The following is a 15,902-nucleotide window of genomic DNA, read 5'->3' as shown; positions in this document are numbered from 1 at the left end:
TTTGAGATGGTATCGCTCCATCATGCAGGCTGGAGTGCAGTGGTGCGATCTCAGGTCACTGCAACCTCCACCTCACCAGTTCAAGAGATTCTCCCTCAGCCTCCCTAGTAGCTGGGATTACAGGTGTGCACCACCACACCCAGCTAATTTTTGTATTTTTAGTAGAGACGGGGTTTTGCCGTGTTGGCCAGGCTGGTCGGGAACTCCTAACCTCAGGTGATCTGCCCACCACAGCCTCCCAAAGTGCTGGGATTACAGGTGTGAGCCACTACGCCCAGCCAATTATCTGACTTTATATGTGACATACCATTATGCAATATATCTTGTGCATTTTACATACAAAAATAAGAAAGAATTATTTACCTGGACCAAAATTTAGGACTATAGGTACTCAACAGCCACAGTGTTTTACAGTTTTATGTCTATAAAATAAGTTTCACAATAAAGACAAAATTCACAAGATAGAATTTGGGTTTCACACACACTGCAACACAGGTCAACTTTTGGTTATAACTACCAATGTTCTCAATGACTGAAACGCATTTTCTCCGAAATAGTAAAGTATTACATGTTTACTAGAGAAAACTAGGAAAACAGAAAAAACATACAAAATAAAGTTTAAATCATCAAAATACCATCACATAGACACTTTGTATAAACTTTTATCTTTCTTCAGGTTTTTTGTTTTTTGTTTTTTGTTTTTGAGACAGGGTCTCACTCTGCGACCCAGGCTGGAATACGGTAACACAATCTTGGCTCACTACAACCTCTGCCTCCCTGGCTCAAGCAATCCTCCCACCTCAGCCTCCCAAGTAGCTGGGACTACAGACGTGCACCACCAGGCCCAGTTAATTTTTATTTTTTTGTAGAGACAGAGTTTAAAATTCAGAATCTGAATTTTGATAAGCTCCCAAATGCCCAGATTGATCTTGAACTCCTGAGCTCAAGTGATCCACATGCCTCAGCCTCCCAAAGTGCTGGGATTATAGGCATGAGCCACTGCACCCAGACTTCCTTCAGATTTTTGCATCACAAGTATTTTAAAATTTGGAATAATTTTTGATATAATAGTTCTACATCAGATTGTCTCCCCTAGTTATATTCCTTTATCACCCTTAAAAGTTCTTTAAAAACAACAAATGGTTTTGAAAAACAACTATTAACAGTTTAACTCTACATTAATTTAGTACTAAATTTAATTGGGGGACAAAAACTATTTCTACATTATAGAATACACAATGCTCAGGTAGAAGAGAGAACATATATTGCCATATTCATATGTGACTCTGCATAGGGGCCAAATCTAGGTTATAACACTTTTTCCAGGTTTATTTTCAAACCAGTTCTAAAGATCAGAGGACAGAAAATACCACTAAAATACTTAGTAAAAAAAAACAGGTGATTCAAAATCAGGTGGTATAGAAAACAAAAAAGGGCATATTGGGAGAGTAATTTGCCCAGAAAGCAAATGAAAAAGAAAAGGGTTTCCCTTTGAATGGAGTATGCATCACCTGCCAAATTTGGATTCCTAAACTCTAAGATGGGCCAGAACACAAATGGGAACAGGTTGCCCATAGTCATTCTTCTTTGGTAGTAGGAGAAAAAAACAACCTCTTATTGCCACAAAAAAGAAGTAGCTCTTTCAACACTGTTATTCAACATAGTACTGGAAGTCCTAGCTAGAGCAATTAGACAAGAGAAAGAAATAAAGGGCATCCAAATTGGAAAGGAAGAATAACTCACAGTCCATTCAAGAAGTAAATTTTCTTCATTTCCTCCCTGATAATGAGCCTTCTACATAGACAAAGCCCCACCTTCATCCTCTGCTTTAAATTTTCTTTTTTTTTTTTTTTTTCCTGAGACAGGCTCTCACTCTGTCACCCAGGCTAGAATGCAGTGGTGTGATTACATCTCACTGCAGCCTCGACCTCCCAGGCTCAGGTGATCATCACACCTCAGCCTCCCGAGTAGCTGGGACCACAGACACATGCCACCACACCCAGCTGATTTTTATACTTTTGTAGAGTTTTTAAATACTTTTTGTAGAGGGGTTTTGCCATGCTGTACAGGCTGGTCTTGAACTCCTGGGCTCAGAATGATCCTCCCATCTTGGCCACCCAAAGTGCTGGTATTACAGGATGTACCACCACATTGAGCCTAAATTATCTTTTCCACATACCAAATGAACAAATTTATTAAAGGTGGATAAACGGTACAAATTATTATTATTACTGAGACAGGGTCTCACTCTGTCATTCAGGCTAAAGTCCAATGGCATGATCAATGGTCACTGCAACCTCAAAACCTCGACCTCCCTGGGCTCAAGCAATCCTCTTGCCTCAGTATCCTAAGTAGCTGGAGCTACAGGCGCACACCACCTGGCCTGGCTAACTTTTGCCTTTTTTTGTAGAGATAGGGCTTTGCCATGTTGCCCAGGTTACTCGCAAATTCTTACAGTCAAGCTATCTACCTGCCTTGACCTCCCAAAGTGCTAGTATTACAGGTGTGAGCCACAGCACCCAGACAATTTTAATATTTTATATGCCATGGTGCTTGTGCTCCTAATTCCTAAAGTAGTATCTTATTTATTACTTTACTATTTAATAGTTGTCATTTATGTTCATTTTATAATATATAGTGCATATACATATAGAGAGAGGACCTCTTGAACCCAGGAGTTCAAGACCAGCCTGAGCAACGTACTGAGACCCCATCTCTATAATGAAAAATAAAAATAAAAAAGTAAATTTTAAAAAACAGTAAGGAAAAAACTTTATTCAATCATAACAGGAAATAGATTTTAATCAAGAAATAAATAAATGGAAGCTAAAACTACTTACAGCAGCCTTGGTTTGAGAAAGTGCATCCCACGATGTGGTTATATCTGCTGGGAAGAAAATAATATTTACTATATCAATCAACCAGAAACTCTGAATTAGTCCCCGGAATCTGAATTTTAATAAGGTCCCAAATGCACTCAAAAGTCTGAAAACTAACTTATTAGGCAGAACAATTCCTCGGCAAATGCTTTATTATATTGAGTCAAAATGAGTTTTTATCTGTAAGATTATTAAGCCAACTTTCCCAACATATGGTTTAAACAGACACTGCTACCATTAGCCCTTAAGATATTTTCACTCACACCTGTATCACACAGCTCCAAAAATAAGCAGCATCCTCAGTTTACCCCAATGAGCTAAACAAATATAAAATTTTATATTATACTGTATTTTATAGTACAATGTAAAAATGATTAGAAAGCTACTCCAGATTTTGATCTACCTGTAAAAATATAGGTAAAATCCATTCAGTCTTTCAGATAACAACCCTTGAAATAGTTTAAGGTTCTGTATTTTCCATAAGTCATCCTTCTCCAGGATAAATATTTCCACTTCCTCCAAATACTTTTCATATGACTTAATTTCTAGATCTCTCACAACCTAATAATCTTCCTCCACATATACTCTAGTTTGTCAATTTCCCTAAAAAAAAAACACCTTAAAATTACCTATAATGTATTATTTTAAAAAGAATTCAATGAGAATGTTACTATTATTATCTGTACCCCTGTAAGTCTACAACTATAATGGGGCCATACCATTTATTGACATTAAACCAGAATTTCTGAAAAAATTTACATGTACTGGTTCATTTTAAAAAAGGATTCCTGCTTTATACAACAGTTTACCATAGGATGCCTTTTAACATGAGGTACCTTGTATATTTAAAATATAAGAGAATTTAAAAATTATGCACTTTTTATAAATCAAAGTATAGGTATAATTTTTATTTATTAGACCAAAATGTAATACACATGACCTAAATGAATATTAAGTTCAGTTTAAAAAAACAAAATCATACCTTGAACAGCATTCTTGCTTTGAGAGTTCCTTGGATTTGGTAAAGGCACCTCTTTTGATTTGCTGCTCCTCATCCTGCCAATTTACCTGCAATCACATCAGTATTCACTGAACATCAATCTTATAATATTATTTTTCCTTAGAAAAATAAATCATTAAAATTATATCATGAATACTTCACACCCATCAGGATATAAATAGGATAGGCTACTATCAAAAACACACAAAGTAGGTAACTGCTGGCAAAGATTTGCAAAACTAAAACCCACATGTGCCGCCAGTAGGAATGTATAATGGTACAGTCACTATGGAAAACAGCGTGGCAGTTCCTCAAAAAAGTAAAATTTGAATTACCATAAGATCCAGCAATTCCACTTCTAGATATATGATATGGTTTGGTTCTGTGTCCCCACCCAAATCTCACCCTGAATTGTAATCCCCATAATCCCCAAGTGTCAAGGGCAGGACCAGGTGTAAGTAATTGGATAATGGGAGCAGTTTCCCCTAGGCTGTTCTCATGATAATAAGTGAGTCTCATGAGATCTGATGGTTTTATAAGCATCTGGCATTTCCCCTGCTTGCACTCATTTTCTCTCCTGCCACCCTGTGAAGAGATGCCTTCTGCCATGACAGTAAGTTTCCTGAGGCCTCCCCAGCCATACAAAGCTGTGAATCAATTAAATATCTTTTCTTTATAAATTCCCCAGTCTTGCGCAATTTATAGCAGCATGAGAACAGACTAACATAGTATATAACAAAAAAACTGGTGGAGGCTCAAAGAACTATTTGTATAACCATGTTCAAAGCAGCATTATTCATAGTAGCTAACGTGCAAGTAGCCAAAGTGCCTAACAACAGATGAATGAATAAACAAAATGACATTAATATATATATTAGATTATTATTCAGCCTTAAAAGGAAGGAAATCTGATATATGCTACAACATGAAAGAATCTTGAGGACATTATACTAAGTGAAATAAGCCAACCACAAAAGGACAAATACTGTATGATTCCACTCATATAGATAGTCAGAATAGTCAAAATCATAGAGACAGAAAGTAGAATGGTGGTTGCCAGGGGCTGGGGAAAGAGATGAATGGGGGCTTATTGTTTAATGGGTTTCAGTTTTGCAAAATAAAGAAGTCTGGAAATGGATGGTGGTGATGGCTGTACAACAGTATGGAAGTATTTAACACCATTCAACTGTACACATAAAAAATGGTTGTAATGGTACATTTTATGTTATGTATATTTTACAATAAAAAAAGAAAGGAAAAAAATTCTATCACAACTCAAAGGAAAAGATCATGATCTGCTTATGGTTATACAGCTTAGTGATAAGCCATACTATATTTTCCTATGAATAGAAGGAAACTAGTCCCATAAAAATTACGTAACAACACGTAAAGTTTGATAAATATAAGAAGAAAAACTCATTCTTACTCCCAAAATCTAATACAACTATTAATAAATAACTTTATTACTATCATCACTGGAACTTCCATTTTTGTGCCCTGCTTTTACTTAACTGCTGGACATTTGTGGTGGTTTTAAAAAACATATCCAAAATTTCTTTGATACTCCTTTCTCCAAAATGTAGAAATTAATTCTTCTCCCATTGAGTAAGTTTGGACTTACAGACTTATTTTAAACTAATGTCACATGTGGTGAAAGTGACAATATGTGACTTCTGAGACTAGGCTATAAAACACATTCTCCTCTCTTTATATCTCAAGGATCCAGGTGTCATGTCCTAAAAACAATCAAGCAATCCTATAGAGGCCCATGTAGCAAAGAACTGAAGCTGCCTGCCTACAGCTATGCGGCTGAGCTATCTCTTGCAAGTAGATCCTCCAGCCCAAGTCGAATCTTCATATGACTGCAGCTCTGCCTGACATCCTGACTCCAACCTCATGAGAGACACTGAGCCAAAATCACCCAGGTAAGCTGCTTCCAAATTCCTTACATACAAAAAGTGTGAGGCCACAAATATTTGGTGTTTTAAACTGCTTGAATCGGGATAGGAGGTTATGAGTTATGCAACAACAGATAACTAAGACAATATTATGTCTCATTTTCTCTATTACAAATAACACTGAAATGAACATATTTGTATTTATTAATTTCTGCTTATTTGAATTATTTACCTAGAACAGGATCTGCAAAGTGTGTTAAAGCTGGACAAAAGAATGTGAAAAACATGATGCTCTTGAAATACAATGTCAAACTGTCTTCCAAGAACTACCCATTTCATAAATGTCTTATCTATCCTTTTAACGTTTGCTGGTTTAACAGAAAAAAAATGGATGCTTTAATTTGAATTTGGTAGATGCTAGCAGGATTAAACATTCTGCTCTATATCTTAACCTTAGTGCTTCATTTGTAAATTATCTTTTCTATCCTGTGCCCACTTACCTACCAGGATCTTAATGTTTTTCTTATCAAGTTGATGAGTTATTTGCCTTACAAATATATTAAAGCTGTCATATTTTTAAAACATTGTGTTCTCCAATTAGCAAAATGTCAGCAAAATGATATAATAATCATAAATCTATATGCATCCAACACCAGATATATAAAGCAAACAATATTAGTTCTAAAGGGTGAGAGAGATCCCCAAACAATAGTTGAGGACTTCAGTACTCTACCCTCAGCACTAGACAGATCATCCAGACAAGAAATCAATGAAGAAACATCAGTTCTAAACTGCACCACAGGCCAGGCATGACAGCTCATGCCTATAATCCCAGAACTTTGGGAGGCCAAGGCAGGTGGATCACCTGACGTCAGGAGTTTGAGACCAGCCTGGCCAACATGGCAAAACCCCGTCTCTACTAAAAAGAAAAAAAAAATTAGCCAGAAGTGGTGGCAGGCACCTGTAATCCCAGCTCTAGGGAGGCTAGGGCAGGAGAATCACTTCAACCAGGGAGGTAGAGATTGAAGTGAGCCAAGTGTCTCAAAAAAAAAAAAAAAAAATCCTGTACCACAGACCAAATGGACCTAACACACATTTACAGAATATTTCACCCAACAGATGCAGAATACACATTCTTTTCATCATTACATGAAATGTTCTCCAGGAATGACCGTATGTTAGGAAACAAAACGAGTCTTAAAATTTTTTTAAATCAAAATCATATCAAGTATCTTTTCTGACCACAATGGAATGAAACAAAAAATCACTAACAAAAATAACATGTGAAACTTTACAAATACATGGATATTAAACAATATCTAAGTTTATTGAGAGCTTTTATCTGAAGGGATGACAAAAATTCTCAACAAATTAAGTACAGAAGTGCATCAATATGCCGGGCGCGGTGGCTCAAGCCTGTAATCCCAGCACTTTGGGAGGCCAAGGTGGGTGGATCATGAGGTCAAGAGATCGAGACCATCCTGGTCTACATGGTGAAACCCTGTCTCTACTAAAAATACAAAAAATTAGCTGGGCATGGTGGCGCGTGCCTGTGATCCCAGCTACTCAGGAGGCTGGGGCAGGAGAATTGCCTGAACCCAGGAGGCGGAGGTTGCGGTGAGCCAAGATTGCGCCATTGCACTCCAGCCTGGGTAACAAGAGCGAAACTCCGTCTCAAAAAAAAAAAAAAAGAAGTGCATCAATATAATAAAGTCCATATAACACAAACCCACAGCTAACGATGGTTCTGAACAACTAATAGGTGAAGGAACAAATTAAGAAGAAAATTAAATAATTCTTTGAAACAAACAAAAATAGAAACACAACATAACAAAACCTATGGAACATAGCAAGAGCAGTATTAAGAGGCAAATTTATAGCAATAAATGCCTACATCAAAAAAGTAGAAAGATTTCAAATGAGCAACCTAATGATGCACCTCAAGAAAATAGAAAATCAAGAACAAACCAAGCCCAAAATTAGTAGAAGGAAAGAAATAATAAAGATCAGATCAGAAATCAATGAAATTGAGACAAAGATAATAATAGAAAAGATCAATGAAACAAAAGGTCAGTTTTTATAAAAGATAAAATTGACAGAGGCCGGGCGCGGTGGCTCATGCCTGTAATCCTAGCACTTTGGGAGGCCTAGGTGGGTGGATCACCTGAGGTCAGGAGTTCGAGGCCAGCCTGGCCATCATGGAGAACCCCCATCTTAAAAAACAAAACAAAACAGAATAGAATACAACAGAACAGAAAAGAATAGAATAAAACAGAATTGAACGGATAAAACTGACAAACCATTAATTAGCTAGACTAAGAAAAAAAAGACAAAACCAGAAGGAGACTTCACAACATCACAGAAAATGCAAAAGATCATTCGAGACTATTATGAACAATTATACACCAATACATTTAAAAACCCAGAGGAAACAGATAAATTCCTGGAAACATACACGTACCAAGATTAAACCAAAAAGAAAGAGAAACTCAGAAGCAAACAATAAAATGTCACAAGACTGAATCAGTATATACTTAGTTACCATATCATTTATACCTTGTTTCTCTATTAAGATATGTAAAATATGCCTCATACATAAAGATGTTTGTAAAAAAAATTTTTTTAAGATGCCTCTCTAATTTATTTCTTTCTTCCCCTTGTCTCTGTTCAAAGCATCATCTTTAGCTTAAGTTACGGTAAAGCTTCCTAAATTATCCTGCTCCTAAATCCATTCTCCATACCGCAATCAAAGTTATCTTTTTAAAACACAACCTAGCAATTTTGCTTTTATAACTCTTCAATGACTATCATTTATGGGACAGAGCTCTAAACTCCTTAGCATGATGGACACTTGGAGACCTTTACAACATTAATTTACAGTCTCACCTCTTTACTTTTTTTTAAAGCAAAACTGTAAAACTACTTTCCTGTCAAATAGGTATATCTAGAGTACATTCTCTAAATATCCAGAAAATTTCATTTTCTCCACATTGTCTTTTCCTAAATTTTCTCTGGCAGGAATACCCTTCAAAGTCAAACTCTAATGTCATAACCTATAAATCTTTCCCAAATTGACTCTTAACAGAATAGAATTAGTACTTCAATTAGTACTTCATCTATTTCCTCTAGTATTCTCTTCATTTTTTTCTTTTCTTTTTCTTTTTTCTTTTCTTTTTTTTTAAGAGACAGGGTCTTGCTCTGTCACCCAGGCTGGAGTACAGTGGTGCAATCATGTTCACTATAGTCTGAAACTCTTGGGCTCAAGCGATCTACCTGTCTCAGCCTCCTGTGTTGCTAGGACTATAGGCATGTGTCACCATATTCAACTAATTTATCTTTTTTTTTTTTTTTTTTTAAGACAGATCTCTCTTATTGCCCAAGCTGTTCTCAAAATCCTGGCCTCAAGCAATCCTCCAGACTTGGCCTCCCAATGCACTGGTATTATAGGCATGAGCTACCATGCCTGGCCTCTGTTAATTTTTCATAGTTCTTAACATTATATATACATACACACATAACATACATACATACATCATACATGATTCATTCCATTCAATGAACATTCATTAAGCAGTTAAGGCTCACAATCAAGTAGAGGAAACACACACATAAACAGTATGCAATATAATGAGTGCTATAATAGAGTTACAAATAGCATATATGTATCTGTCTCCCCACAAGGCAGTGTGGTCCTTAAGGACTGTATCCTCTTACTCATCTAGAGATGAACAGAACCTTCAAGGAACAGATGAACAAATGGCAGCATTAGAAGCTGTTGTGAGCTCAATTTAAACAGAAAAAAAATAATGGGAAATCAAAGGCAGGGCTGCCAGTGGAGGGATGAGTGGTAAAGAAGAAGGTGTAATGGGTCAATAGAAGTGATAAGAAACATGATCACAGAAGCAAAAGAGGTAGTTAAAGGGCCAGGTTGCAAAACCACTTACAAGAAAGAAAGAGGAACAATTAACATATTTATCATTATGGCAGTAAATAAGCGGGAAAAAAATGGAAAAATAGAAAATGGAAAGAAATTGAAAAATAAGGAAATGAAATTCACATACTATTTTGCAAGTAGCCTGTAAGAATATGTGGTAAAATAAACTACAAGAAACACACCTACAAAATTTGACCTTGCTGATAATAGGGCAAAGAAAAGAGCTACAGGTATCTGATGTCATGGAAATAACGGAAGCAATTTAATAAAAGCATGTCTTCATTAATGTGCAATAAATCAGAAGGCTAGAATAAAAGATAATGCTATTGCTCTATTACCAAGTAAAAGCCTAATTATGATTACACTAAAAAAAGTGTAAGAAATACATATAAATGGTACTGAGCACCCATTTATACACTCACTGACATGAACAGGGTAATGAACAGCTAAACTGGAACAATGAAATGCTGCCATCTAGATTCAATGAACAGCAGAAACTACTCAGAAAGGAAGACAGTTCTCTCAGCTACCCACTCAAAGCAAGGATTAACTACTAGGTCTATGGCTTCAACCTCACAAAAAATGTTAGTTTCTTAAAAGAGAATGACGCATAGATTATTTGCAGGAATTACTAGAGGGGTGCCACTGCTAATTATTAGGGTACAACTTAGCAAACATATTTTGTATCTATTGGCAATCAAAGTCCCTGATTTTGGAAGAATGGTGATTGTCACTGAATGGCCATCCTTAACTGACTGAACCCTACCTGAGCTACACTGAAAACACAGTAACAAAGACTGCAAGGTACAAGAGTTTTCAATGCATGTCAAGAAGCCAGAACTCCTAACATGGAAGTTGAAATAACTGGAGTTAGAAATCCAGACACATTATTCTAGATCATATTTGATGAATTCAATCAGGAGGCTTAATGTATTCCTTTTCTTAAAACTCATATCACAAATCACAACAATTTTTCTCCTAAAATCCTATAGGTAAAATTGTGAGGTAAAGGAGTAGGAGGATTCTTAATACTTTTTCTCCTCCATTCTCTTTAAAAAAATTTTTTTTTCCTCAAAGATCCCTGTTCTGATCTATTCTCAGCTCTGATTCTCTCATTTACTAGTACAGTCTCCCTTAAGAAAATTTGCTTAAAATTAGGAAAACACTTATACTCATTTCCTAAAAAACAAATCTGGATTAGTAGCTTATTTTCCCCCTTTTCCTCATTCACCTATTTCCTTCTATAATATTTTCCCTTTCACCGGGCACAGTGGCACGTGCCTATAGTCCCAGCTACTCCGGAGGCTGAGGCTAGAGGATCACTTAGTCCAGGAGTTCTGGGCTGTAGTGTGCTATGCCAATCGGGTGTCCGCACTAAGTTCGGCATCAACATGGTGACCTCCCAGGAGCGAGGGACCACCAGACTGCCTAAGGAGGGGTGAACCGGCCCAGGTCAGAAACGGAGGAGGTCAAAACTCCCGTGCTGATCAGTAGTGGGATTGTGCCTGTGAATAGCCGCTGCACTCCAGCTTGGGCAACATAGTGAGACCCCAATTTTAAATATATATATATATATATATATTTTTCCCCCTTTCACTTATTTTCTGTTTTCTATTATAATCTTTTATCTGACTTCCTCTCCTTCCCTTTTCACTTTAATTCTCTATTTTTACAAATACTATTCAAATCTAAACTATACATGCTTATGATTAACTCTGTTAAAACATAGTCTTGGTTTAAATTATTTTCTATTACTGAATCACTTTTCCACATCTAAAAAAAAGTATTATCTCTATGAATAAAATTTCTATTAAAACTCAAGAAGAACTTTATCACACTAAATTTTGAATATATGAATACACATTTATTGAAACGTAGTATGCTTGGCTTCTTTAAAAATAAATTAGGGCCCATGCTGTGAACTGGTGTTGAAGATAATGCACAAAATATTAGTCTTTTTTTTTTTTTTTTTTTTAAGACAGTGTCTCACTCTGTCGCCCGGGATGGAATGCAGTGGTGCCATCACAGCTCACTGCAGCTTTGACCTCCCAGGCTCAATGTGATACTCACACCTCAGCCTCCCTAGTAGCTGGGACCACAGGCATACTGCACCATACCCAGCTCTGTGTGTGTGTGTGTGTGTGTGTGTGTGTGTGTGTGTGTGTGTGTTGTGTATGCTGTAGAGACAGGGTTTGGCCATTGGTTTTGAACTCCTAAACTCAAGTGATCTGTCCACCTTGACCTCTCAAAGTGCTGCAATTACTGTGCCCAGCCCAAAATATTAGTCTTAAGATGCTAGTCAATGTCAAAATGTACCTTCAATTACAGTTATTATATTATCTGCTCTTTTCAATCCATGGCAAATGGGGGTATATAGGAAACATCCTTTTTATTTAACTCTTTTAAATATAATACTTTAAAATCACTATACTTCCCTCATTCCACCACTTCTGAGCTAGTTCTTAGGCCTTTTTTTTTTTTTTTTTTTAGATGAAGTCTTGCTCTGTTGCCCAGGCTGGTGTGCAGTAGCACAATCTTGGCTCATTGCAAACTTTTCCTCCAGGGTTCAAGCGATTTTCCTGCCTCAGCCTCCTAAGTAGCTGGGACTATAAGTGTGCACCACCGTGTCCGGCTAATTTTTGTATTTTTAGTAGAGACGAGGTTTCCCCCGTGTTGGCCAGGCTGGTCTCAAACTCCTGACCTCAGGTGGTCCACCTGCCCAGCCTCCCAAAGTGCTGGGATTACAGGTGTGAGCCACTGCGCCCTGCTGTTCTTAAGCCTTTTTATAAAGATAACTTTCTCCCAAATAACCCACACATACATTCCCAATCATTCCCATTGAAGTGAGTTCCAGAGCAGCCACACAATGTCCTCCTCCAAGCAGATGCAGAGTTCTTGTCTCCTGAGCATGCTTTCTCACATAGCATTAGAAAGACGATTATCTGGATAACATTTTAAAAACAAATATGCCCACCTTCAAGAGATTTTGAATCAGCAGGTCTGAGAATAGTTCCCAAAATTTGTATTTTTAAAGGTCCACAGGGATCCCAAAACATAGCCAGCTTTGAGAACTACAGCTCTAGTGATTATCTTCATTCCTACTCTTTGAAGCCTGAAGCTTCCAAAACCACTGTTGATTCCATAAAGATGAACATCAAGGGAGAGAACTGATCCTATCCCCCCACCACCTGAGAATACTGGTCTTCCAAAGCTCCAGAACACTTGGCAGCCATACTGCCTTTAAACCAGGAGCCAAAATTATAGACCTCTAACACTATGAGGAGGTTAGCGTGAGGACAATTAACAAGGTAATAATCACAGCTATATCATTTTATGTATCCTTCTATGTGGGCCAAGGACTTTATTTTTTCCCATATATTATTTAATCTCTATCGCAACCTATGAGGCAAGTTTCCTTATATCCATTTTACCAATAAAGAAACAGCATCAGACAGACTATGGAACTAGACCAAGGTCATTCACCTAGTAAGTGACACAACTGGAAATTAAATCCAGCTCTGCTGAAAATCTCTGAAGCCCTCTAATAGTCACTTCACATGATGCCTCTCATAATATTCCAACTCAGCCACCATCTATAACAACAATCCCCTATCCTCTCCCATAATCTCATCATCATAAAGCACCTTGCTTTCCCACCTAGATCGCCATCTCAAGAACTTCTCCTCCATAAATTACATCGCTGCACTTTAACTACTTCTTTTTCTTTTCTTTCCTTTTTTTAAGCAAGGTTTCACTCTGTTGCCCAAGCTGGAGAGAAATGGTACAATCACAGCTCACTGCACCCTCAATCTCTTAGGCTCAAGCAATTCTCTTGTCTTAGCCTCCCAAGTAGCTAGGACTACAGGCACATGCCACCACCATGCCAGACTTATTTTTTTATTTTTGGGGGTCTTGATATGTTGTCCAGGCTGGTCTCAAACTCCTGGGTTCAAGAGATCCTCTCACCTCAGTCTTCCAAAGTACTGGGATCACAGGCATGGGCCACCATGCCTAGCCACCCTTTAACTTTTTTAGAGAATGCTCCTTTAATCTATGTGCCTCAACTATTATCAAACTCACCCCCAAAGGATGAGACTTCCTCACAAATGTCTACAGATGAAGTTTTTTATTCTCACATCCCTCCTAAACAGGGCAGGTGAGTTGTTTCAGCAAACTCCTTTAACCCCTCCATTGCTGGATCAGATTGATATCCTTCCACAGCCATGAAAACCTCTTCTTCAATCTGACTCATGCCACCCATTCGTTTAATAAATACTCCTAAGCAGTTTGGGTACAGCAATGAAAAAAACCACATGGCTCCCACCCTCACAGAGTCTAAAGGTTAACAGTTAACAAATATTACAAATAGGATGAAAATGAGGAAAAAGAGAAGTGCTATGGCAGCACATAACAGAAAGAACTCATCTAATCTGGGAAGTGGAGAGAAAAGGGTCATTTGAGCTAAGACCTAAAAGGATACATAAAGGAGTTAGCTAAGGTAAGCAAGAAAAAGCTTTCCCAGGAGTAGGAACAATATGCAGAAACATCCCTGAGACAAGAAAGAAGCATGACATATTTTAAGAAACCAAAAATCCTGTGTGTTGGAGAAGGAAACTTGAGGGCACAAGATCATTCAAGATCTGACAGTGATCATATTTATGTTGTTAAAGGATCAAATACTGGCCACTGTTTCCTTTCTTTCCTCTCTTATGCCCTTGCCACAGTTCTCAGAAACCAGTAATATAGCACTTATATCACTTTAGTAAGTCTCCTTACTGTACAGCAAGCTTCTTAAAATTCTTAAAATGTAAAGGTCAAATGTGGTGGCTCATGTCTGTAATTCCAGCACTTTGGGAGGCCGAGGCAGGCAGATCACTTGAGCCCAAGAGTTCAAGACCAGCCTGGGCAAAATGGCAAAACGCTGACTCTACTAAAAATACAAAAATCAGCCAGGCATGCTAGTTCATGCCTATAGTTCCAGCTACTCAGGAGGCTGAGACAGAAGGATCACCTGAGTCTCGAGAGGAGGGGTAGGTAGTGATTGTGCCACTGCATGGGCGAGAGAGTGAGACCATATGTAAAAAAACAAAAACAAAATAAATTAAAGGAAGAATACTTTTGTTATTCATTGTAGTGACTCATTATTCTAGTGTTCACTTTACAATGAGATTAGCATCTTATAGAGAAACAAGTTGCTTCATGAAAAAAAAAAAAAATCAAAGCCTACACAAACAATAGGGCTTTGTTCATATTAAAGTCAAATAGCGTGAGGAATGAAAGAAACTGTATTCGACATACTAATTGTATCATATAAAATATAGGCCGGGGACAGTGGCTCACACCTGTAATCCCAACACTTTGGGAGGCTGAGGTGGGTGGATCACCTGAGGTGGGGAGTTCGAAAACCAGCCTGACCAACATGGAGAAACCCCATCTCTACTAAAAATATAAAATTAGCTAGGCACAGTAATCCTAGCTACTCAGGAGGCTGAGGCAGAAGAATTGCTTGAACCCAGGAGGTGGAGGTTGCAGTGAGCAGAAATCTCACTACTTGCACTCTATCCTGGGCAACAGAGCGAGACTCTGCCTCAAAATTAATTAATTAATTAATTTAATTTAATATAAACCAAAGATCAAAGTAATAATAACCTCCAAAAGTTAGCCAAGGATGAAGCTACCTTGGCAATACAAAATAGAAACACAATTTCAGTAACGCTACTATAAAAAGAATTCTGTTAAAATGAGATAAATAAAAAACACAGACATCTATAAATCAAAAAAGGATGTGACTTTAAAAGTTTGACTGCTTGACAGCAAACATGATCTAAAGCCAATAAAGACCCCCCATTTCAAATATTACCAAAATATCAACCTCATGGGAGAAGTACAAAAGCTCACACAAAACAGTAGCCAAGAAATTAAAAATAATTACATTTATATTTAACTTCCTCTCTTTAACATGCAGGCTTAGAGATCATACAGAGAGAGAGAATGGGAAAAGAACAAGTAACTTTTGCAGAAAAGGGGCCATAAGAATATTCCACCTGTTTCTGGATCTGCACACCCAGGTTCTCTTAAGAAACCACACCATCAAATTATTTCCTCTCACATGTGTCTCCAATCTCCTCTCCTCTCTGAGACTCTTTCTATCAGCATTTATATCTAGTCAAGTTTTCTTACCTTAAAAAAAA

The 15,902-nt window shown here is 37.4% G+C and overlaps 1 protein-coding gene across 1 annotated transcript in view; it reads right to left on the bottom strand.

Moving 5' to 3' along the window:
* The window catches only part of CEP350 (centrosomal protein 350), a 151,046-nt gene that overhangs the window by 123,738 nt on the left and 11,406 nt on the right, over window positions 1–15,902 (bottom strand). The window contains exons 2-3 of the mRNA XM_037737047.1: window positions 3,862–3,947; window positions 2,841–2,887 (exon numbers count right to left, since the gene is read on the bottom strand). Coding sequence (XP_037592975.1) covers window positions 2,841–2,887; window positions 3,862–3,934 — 120 coding nt within the window. The 5' untranslated portion in view covers window positions 3,935–3,947. The remainder of the gene's footprint in view (window positions 1–2,840; window positions 2,888–3,861; window positions 3,948–15,902) is intronic.

The sequence above is a fragment of the Cebus imitator genome, unplaced genomic scaffold, assembly GCF_001604975.1.
Source record: "Cebus imitator isolate Cc_AM_T3 unplaced genomic scaffold, Cebus_imitator-1.0 Scaffold33, whole genome shotgun sequence".
Classification (NCBI taxonomy): domain Eukaryota; kingdom Metazoa; phylum Chordata; class Mammalia; order Primates; family Cebidae; genus Cebus; species Cebus imitator.
This window is presented reverse-complemented; position numbering and strand designations above follow the sequence as displayed.